General features: G+C 40.7%; 1 protein-coding gene across 2 annotated transcripts; it reads left to right on the plus strand.

The window, feature by feature from the left end:
- Positions 1–783: 783 nt before the first annotated feature.
- Positions 784–9030, plus strand: LOC107218532 (platelet-derived growth factor receptor alpha-like). 2 transcript variants are annotated; one of them, XM_046743438.1, is made up of 17 exons: positions 784–963; positions 1314–1438; positions 1926–2085; positions 2475–2629; positions 2947–3097; positions 3293–3413; positions 3710–3885; positions 3962–4131; positions 4259–4403; positions 4649–4773; positions 4836–4986; positions 5127–5354; positions 5468–5636; positions 5845–6139; positions 6350–6681; positions 6768–6873; positions 7010–9030. In XM_046743438.1, exons 4-17 carry the CDS (start codon positions 2483–2485, stop codon positions 7649–7651), a joined length of 2958 nt encoding a protein of 985 aa, XP_046599394.1. In that variant the 5' UTR covers positions 784–963; positions 1314–1438; positions 1926–2085; positions 2475–2482; the 3' UTR covers positions 7652–9030. The 2 variants fall into 2 exon arrangements, with proteins under 2 accessions (XP_046599394.1, XP_046599393.1); XM_046743437.1 differs by lacking the exon at positions 784–963 and having other exon boundaries at positions 1197–1438; positions 5878–6139; positions 7010–9028.
- Positions 9031–9050: the final 20 nt, after the last annotated feature.

The raw sequence follows: 9050 nt of genomic DNA on the forward strand, positions 1-9050 counted from the left end.
TTGTGAAAGTTGTTTTTATTACGTAGAAAAGACGCGCGCGCCATGTATGAAATCTCTTACTGTTCTCTTAAACGCCTTGCAATTTAATTTTCCTTTACCAGACAAGTGCCTTCACCGAAAACATCCGCTGGATGTGGTGACTGGCTATTTTCTCATGAAAATAACGTCACACCCTTTCCGAACGATAAATGCTAAGGGAGCACCTTGGTCGATTTCGCCATTGTCGCATATATCTCCAAATATCGAAGTCCACTTATCTCAAACTCAATTCGGACCAAAAACACTCCAATCAATTTTTCTTCGAGGTAGAAATAAAGAAATGACATGAATTCTATGAATTTAACATTGCGAACTTCAACGAGATACTTCAACGCTTGTACAATTTTGACAAATATAATTCTAGCAATAAAAGCTGAAATGTTATTTCATATCGTTGGAGTTAAAGGCTACAGGAGAATTCGTAGCTGCGAATACAGTTTTTCCGCCCCTCACTTCGGTGTACATCCATCGTAGCCAGGAAATCAACAGACTCATTATTCATACAAATGCATGTTCGTACAGGGTTTGCGGCATTGAAACCAGTGTTGTATCCTGACAGCAAGCTTGTTATCGAGGAAGGAGATGAGTTGAAAATATCATGTCTGGGTGAAGGGCCAATTCAATTTCAAGTCATGAAAGTTCAAAATAAAAATGCAAGTATCGTTTTCCAACCTACGCTCAGTTTCATGTTTATGCAATTCAAGTAAACGGATGTCATAATTTTGTTGGATGATTGTTACTTTCAGTCTCCGAAAGCAGATTGCGATACTACTAACAAAAATTGTACGCTGTATATTCGTAACGCAAGCGGAACCGACACTGGATGGTACGCTTGCGCCGAGAAAGGAATCGAGTTTCAGAACGATGAGCAAACTATCGAACATCCTACCGAAAATATCAGCTGGATCTACGTTTACGTAAAGTGTAAGAAAAACTTGCAACCAGATGTATTGCAAAAAAACAATCACGGCAAACATCGTTTCTGCTGATTCGTAGCAACGGTATTTTAAACAGGGTTTCCGAATTGTAATCAATTGATCGTAAGAATAGTGGGATTCGAAATATTGCAAGGAAAGATAACGGCTAATTGTAATTAACCGAGCCCGAGAAGTATGGTCCGCAGCTGTTCTAAAAATCTTCATTTTTCCGATATCCTTCTTGTTTCACTTTTACCGCATGGTGGACTTTCACCACCGCATGACCGAAATTCTTCGGTATATTCTATATTATATGCAATAGATTCACGGTGACAGTGATATTCATCTTCCTTTCAGCGTCAAAACCATTTGCTTCTAATGTTTCAAATGCGGACATAATAAGACCGCCTGAGAGTTCGGCGGTTATACCGTGTCGGCCAACGTCGCCGGACGTCACGCCAACGTTCCTGGACATTTATTCGGTAGGTACACATTTCAGACAGATTCGAAACACGGGCTTATCTTTCAAACTGGATGAATATAGAGTCCAGTTAACTGATGATCTTGCGACTTTCAAGTTCAGGCCAACGCGGTACCAGCAAAAGTCAAGACAGTGGGCGATGATACGCCATCAGTATAAGAAAGAACGTTAACAACCTTGATCTGGCACCTCGGAATCGTTGAAGACTGCAACCGAAAATTGCTGGCTGTAACGAAGCAATTTAATATTTTGACATGAATTTTTCTTTTGGGTATTCACTCGAGTGTCTTTTATAAGATAAAAAAGACCGTAACTATAATTTTCAATCTTAAAGTAGTGAAAAATTGAGTCGCAATTTCGTATTTTGAAGTTATGAAAATCACGATTAAGAATCCTTACGGCACAAACAATCCCAAGGTGCCGGTTAAAGGTTAATGATAACTCAAAAATTCCGCTGGAAGTAATAGACGAATATTTTTTATTTACAGAAAAATGCGACAGGACGCGGTTTTCGATTCGACTCGAAAATTGGATTCATTAAAGATAAAGTGGGTTCGGAGGATGAAGGAAATTACATATGTAAACTGCCACAACACGAGAAAAATAATGATAAAAAAGTGGAGATATCATACACTCTGGTAGTTAGAGGTGATTTCTGGTGATATTTTTCTACGCTAACCCAGGATAATTCGAACGATGTAATTTTTGTAATTGTAAAATTCAACGAGAGTGACTCGATATTACGTATATGAACTATTCACTCAGGTGACAGCTTTTTGGGGATTTTCAGATTCGCTTTTCTATTTAATCAGATCTAATTAATTTTTTATTCATATTTTTCGTACGGAAAATCATCCGTGCCAGTATATCGCGTGAGATGAGTACGTGCTACAGTTATATGCTATCTTGTTGCAGTTTTAACTGCCCCGAAATTTTTTTTCCACTATTTCTTAACTTTGCGCGAATAAACAAGGCTATGATCTATAGCGATAGCGCGTAGTTTTACACTTTTTTGGTGACGTCACTTTTCGTTACAGAAAATGAAATGAAACCTCCATTCATCGACGAGGATAAACTCCGACACTTGGTACGTGGGCGGAATCAGACTCTCAGGTGTTACATCACTGATGAAACTCATGACCCGTTCAAGGATAAGTATTACCTGACGTGGAAAGCCCCGGGTGCGATACCAGTAAGTTCCATTGCCAACGGCACTGAGCAATAGATAACTAATAGTTTATTAAAAAAAAGTTACATCTCGCTACGAGCGTTTGCGTGAGAAATAACGAGTAATCGAAGCTTGGCAGAACCAAGAACCAGATTGATCAGCGATTGGTACGACTTTAAAAACGGCAACACCCTTTCAAACTTTGTCGAACGGAAATACACGATGAGCTTGCACGCGCGTATCGGAAACTTATGCTTCGCTGCTCTTACAACGTAACGTCGATCGTCCAACGTCAAATATCACAACTCAATCCCCAGGTTGACTAAAAAATTTAATTCCAGGCGGAGAGATTGCGGCGCGAGAATACTATTGGAAAGGAAGCTGTGTTGACGATAGTAGATGTGCGGGAAACTGATAGCGGGGAATATACTTGCACTGTGACCGGAACTTTCCGCGATATCGCCCTGAAATCAGTGCGCATTCAATTTTATGGTAAGATGATAATCGCTGATCTCTCTCCACTTGAACTAGTAATTTTTAATCTTAAGGGTTCGTGTTTTGTCTTCAGAAATTATTTTTTAGCTGCGCTTTTCTGTTATCTGGTATACAAATTGATGATCGTAGCATATAATGCATAATATTACATTGAAAAGTTATCGATGTATAGCATACTGTGATTTATTCTAGACCCTAATGAAGAGTACATCAATGTGACTGACATTTCGCCCTTGACCCAAACTATAAATGCAACAGAAACAGCGGTTTGGGAAGTTGATATTGATACGTATCCTGAAGGAAATATTACATGGTAAGCTTTATTTGCAACGCTTAATTTTTCCAATCGGATCAAAGTGGAGGGAAGTCCAGTTTTAAAACAATTTCCATGTCTATCGGGCATCAGCAAATATTCGAGACCTGCTCAGAAAATCAGTTCAATGCGTAATTCCACACTGAAGTTCAAATTTCTTTTCCCATGAACCAGTTTGTAGATTTTTTTAGTATTCAAAGTCTGAAAACTTCCTAAGTTGGAGCAGCATCAGAAAATCTGACAATCAATTTTTCAATTTCACTTGATTCCAACTTCACATTTGTTTTGGAACACAGGCTCGATACGGAAAAAACAGAAATTTCCAATTCAACCCGGTACTCGCACGATGTATCCGGAACAAAACACACGTTCCAAATACGTAACGTGGGAATTGCTGATTTTGGCAGTTATACAATTCGCATCAACTATGGGAACGAATCGAACGAACACGAACTTGAATTGAAGGTTCGAGGTGAGTCGACCGAATTCATATTTATCGTCGATTTTCCTGATTCAATGACGTTGACGCGAGCGGATTCATTTCGCAGCGCCACCAACTGCCAAGATCGAGTCGGCTCCGAATCGTTCGTATAAACGAAACGAAACTCAGGAATTCCGTTGCCGGATATCCGGGTACCCGTTGCCAAACGTAACGTGGCGTTACTCGGAATCCGCCGGTCCTCGATCGGACAATAAATCTGTCGAGACAATTTTTCCGGTAAGTATCACTTGATAGAGCCGTCTGATTCCAGTACTCGACCGATGATCCTCTCGTTCCAGCAGCGATGTAAGTTAAAATTCACAGAAGCCGCTGTCGATAATAACCCGAGACTTTCTCCCTTCAGCCAACAGGAAAAGGGTCGTTAGAAAATCCCCCAACTGGCTTCCTCTCATTTTTGAAAACATCGATCAACGCAACAGGTGGTCTGACATGCAGAAGCTGCAATGAAATCGATTGTGCCGAATCCACCATGACAATCCTCGTTGCTGGTAAGCAGATTTCGTTGAGCGTTTCCTTCGAAAGGTTTCGACAACTTTTGTTGCGTGCGAACTTGAAGCACTTCCGCCGCAGACGCGGTCGGAAATATTAATGCCAAGCTGAAAATCTTGATGAAATCGCGCAAGCATGGAGGACGATTAAAATCGAAGGTGGGATCGTCCCAAGTCACAGAAAATGCGCATCGCTTCGGCTACGTTGATTTTCGGCGTCAAATTGACGAACGTTGAAATTTCAGGAGGGCAACCACCGGCAGAACCAAGTGCCCACAAAGATGTCATCTGGATCAGCTCGATCTGTGGCCTCATTATCATCATCATCGTAGTCGTTATTTGTATGGGAGCCAAAGTGAACCGTGAAAGAGTAAGTAAGGATTCGAGATTTCCGTGTATCAACGTGTGATGTAAATTACCAACGTATTTCAGCGCCTGAAAAAGATATTGTTCGACTCAGTATTGACGCATTTCGAAGACGGAGCACTGGAGTGTTTGAATCACGACTTGACCGTGGATGAACAAGCGGAGTTGTTACCCTACGACAAGAAATGGGAATTTCCGCGAGAAGATTTAAAACTTGGTACGCAGTGTCGATCGATCGAACGAGGAAGCTGCGAAACCCCGAATGAAATTACGTGCTTTGGTTAAACGGGGCTTGCAGCATCCTCGTAGGTAAGGCATGGCATTCGTGTGGCTTAGATGCGAACTTTCGTCCGACAGGCAAACAACTGGGAAGCGGAGCGTTCGGCGTCGTGATGAAGGCTGAGGCGCGAGGGATTCGCGTCGCGGGTGAAACGACGATTGTTGCCGTGAAAATGGTCCGACGATCGACGGATCCGAGTTACTTGAAAGCTCTCTCGGGCGAGCTCAAGATCATGATCCACCTCGGCCGACATTTGAACGTCGTCAATCTTCTCGGTGCCTGCACCAAAACTATCCGCACCAAGCGTAAGCTTCACAAATATTGCTTTCAACTTTGACGAGCAAGGCTCACGTCGCAGTCGCAACAAAAATCTGCGAAAAATTCGCATCCTTTCTTATCGTGCACCGAATTTCCAAAGGTGAATTGTACGTCATCGTGGAATACTGCCGCTTCGGGAATTTACACCAATATCTGCAACGTCATCGAGCAACTTTCATCGACCAAATCGATCCCTCGACAAAAAAAATCAATCCGAATATCGGTATGGAGTTGTTGGCCAGAAGCCTAAGCATCACAAGCCAGGATAGGTATGTTACGCATGTATAGTTCTGCAATTCACATGTTTCCACAAAGTGAAGTTATTGTCGATTGTAGAACATCAGAGCACATCTCAACATTCATAAGAATTTCACCCATTTTTAGTAGCATCTTGCTTGCTGCGAGGTGAATTTCAATTTTTTTCCTCATACATGTGACGTGTGGCTCAATGCCGTATAATTTTCGTTGATTCCACAGGGTAAATTATGCTTCGTTATCCTTTTCCTGCAGCAACAGCACAAGGACGTCTTATTGCAATGGTGATTTCGAACTAACAATAAGACGTCATTCTCATGAAGGAGATTCCAGTGAAGTAAACATGTCTCCTGACGGTGCAGATTCGGGTTACAATTCATCGTCAGTTCAGCCTGGATGGCGGTCTAATTACCGAGGCGACTACACAGATCATAATTTAAATCCCGTTTGTACACGAGATTTGCTCTGCTGGGCTTGGCAGGTATCGCGGGGCATGGAATATCTCAGCAGTAGAAACGTAAGTCGACTTCGTGAAACAAAAGTAACTTGATCGTGCAGGTGCCGTCTTCGTCTTCGCTTCGTTTGATTTTTCCGTATGTAAAAATAATTGCTAACCGTGATAACTAATCAAGAGATATGTGTCATTTTTCCACCAGGCGTTGCTTCCATTTTTTCTGAAATGTATCATCTGTCTGATTTCTCATATCTTACGCATTGTACGTCACAGGTTCTACATGGCGATTTAGCAGCAAGGAACATACTCCTTGCAGACGATAACGTCGTAAAAATTTGTGATTTCGGATTGGCTAGAAACATGTACAACGACAAAAATTATACGAAAAAAGGAGATTGCCCCTTGCCGGTGAAGTGGATGGCCATCGAGTCGATCAGAGACCGAATCTTTTCAACTCAGTCGGATGTTTGGTCCTTTGGGATAGTCTTGTGGGAGTTTTTCACACTGGCATATACTCCGTATCCGGGTTTGGAATTCAAAGATCAATATGATAAATTAATCGAGGGATATCGCATGGAGAAGCCAGAATACGCAACCGAAGAAATGTGGGTGTATTTTATCAAGGCTATTTGTTAATGATTTATGTAAAACGTCTTCCATCGTGTGAATAATCTCTCTCATATATTTTCAGATACGATATTATGTTAAAGTGTTGGAACGAAAAGCCGACTTTGCGTCCCACGTTTTCTGATCTGGTTGAAAAGTTTGGAAGTTTGTTGAATGAGGAGGTTAAAACGGTGAGTTTTTGTGTTCATTTAATAATTACTTCAATATCCATTCGCCGAACGAATTATTCATAAACGTTCGACCCCGGAATGAATGGTGCATAAAAATGTCGTGAAAGTTTCGTTGTCATATGTCGATATGTTTCAGCATTATTTCCGACTGAATACCGTGGACGCTGATTTCAATATTGAAACTTTCCGAGACGGCCGAATTGATTATCTGACCATGATGTCTGCTCCAAATGGCATCGATCACATTCCACATGTTTCAACTTCGGATGGCTCATCAGCTACGGAATACCTTTCCATGAGCCCAGGCAAGAAAATCGGCGATACTTTCATTGTCAGCCCATGTCCGGAACTCGATTCCTCCCACTTCGAGTATCCTCCACCGAACACAAATGCTCCGGACAATCCTGATTTACAAATACGTATCGAACCAACGCCATCGCTTGCTCTTGACGTTCCACTCAAGCATTCGATTGCTAAGGACGATCAGGGTGCAGAAAAGAGTCAACTTGAAGAGGATCATAGATATTGCGATGCCACGAATGTTTCACAAAATCGATCCGTACTCCTAAACAATAGTTCGGACAAACTTGCGAACAAAGCAAATTGTCAAATGAATATTATGAAAAATTTATCACCACTGTTAATCGGGAAAGGTGATGACGACTATGTCAATATGCCACAATCGAAGGTTGATCCTGCGAAAGACACATCGGATAGCCGTGATAATTCAAATTACGTAATTATACGCAAGAATCGTCAAAACAGCATACCGGTATGACAAATTTGATTAGATTGTTTCATACTTCACTCTTGAGTTGCAATCGTTTTGTTTCTCTACTGTCATCGTGTCCCGGACTGATTTAAAAATTATAAATTTTGAATAGCAATTATGGCCGTGAATTCTCATGCCAACTGAGGATTAGTTCGAGAGAAAACTCAATTAACTACGTATCGACGAGTACACAAATTATCTACGCGTCACAGATCGGATTTTGATTTTTCTACGTATCTTATCGTTGAACATTACGAGTTCGATCATCAGTTGCACATCCGAAATGTACTCGATCAATCCTTTTGTCTATCGAAGCTACTTCGGTTTCCTCTGGCAGACATCGTTGTCAGAATTTAGATTCATTTCTTGAATTTCATCTTATTTCGCCGCATTAATCACATCATCCATTAGCAACCCGAAATTGTCACAGAATTATCCAGATATCCATATTTGTTCACGACAGTTTAGTACAGATTGTTTTTCGCAGTCCACACAAGGGTTTTAATTTATTCTAAGATCGACGTTGCCTGTATCACTTTCACCACGCTCACATGGTTCAATTATCTATTTAAATAGCTCACAGTAGTGGGTCTCTGCGTAGTTAATAAGGAAATATCGGAACGCGAGAGTATAATTTATCTTTTTATATTTTCCTGTACACACACCATCCAACGACACAATATCTCCTATAACCCGTTCATGTAATCCGTTTCGTTTATCCTGTCTATGTATCGAATAATTTGATATTTAATTCTTTCGATATAAGTTGTATATTTACAATTATAATTTAATAATTTAATTTGATTTAGAGGTAAAATATCGTTGATTAATAGAAAGGGTGGGAGAAAAATCACGATATCGAATATTTACAAACGCAAAACATGCGTCACAAAATATCGAAGTGTAGAAAGTTGCAATACAGAAAAGGCAAATTGTAGACGATTCAAAAGCCTAACATAAAATCACTGGAAGTGTAAGCACGCAAGATGAAGCCACCGAGCTTCGGGGCAACCTGCTAAGGTTGAAAACTTGTGGGTAAAATTTTATTCTCGATTGCTTTTCTTATTGTTCAGCATCGAATCGATGGATCGATTCTACGATCATTGCTCATCGTAATTGACCGGCAACATTAAACACGATATTATACTTTGCCACATTACATATATACTTCAATCTTACTGTATGAAGCAGTAGAAAAGTAAAAGTCAGACAGAAACGAGTCCATCAGTTTCATCAAAAAGATTGTATCAACTTCACTCGAACATAAAGTTTCTTTGGCTGAGCGCAAGACTTCATTAATCGGAAACTGCGGTTTGGAAAATGGGTAATCGTCGCTGATTACCGATGAAATAAATTAAATAAGAAAATTCTTTGCGGAGTTATTACGCCTTCGATCACACTTTCG

The sequence above is a fragment of the Neodiprion lecontei genome, chromosome 6, assembly GCF_021901455.1.
Source record: "Neodiprion lecontei isolate iyNeoLeco1 chromosome 6, iyNeoLeco1.1, whole genome shotgun sequence".
Classification (NCBI taxonomy): domain Eukaryota; kingdom Metazoa; phylum Arthropoda; class Insecta; order Hymenoptera; family Diprionidae; genus Neodiprion; species Neodiprion lecontei.

Bases quoted from the DNA above. Each gene is read 5' to 3' on its own strand.
- LOC107218532 (XM_046743438.1), top strand. From the start codon at position 2,483: ATGAAACCTCCATTCATCGACGAGGATAAACTCCGACACTTGGTACGT. The intron at 3,098-3,292 runs GTAAGATGATAA...GATTTATTCTAG, and splicing joins AGTGCGCATTCAATTTTATG to ACCCTAATGAAGAGTACATC. The intron at 4,987-5,126 runs GTACGCAGTGTC...TTCGTCCGACAG, and splicing joins GCGAGAAGATTTAAAACTTG to GCAAACAACTGGGAAGCGGA.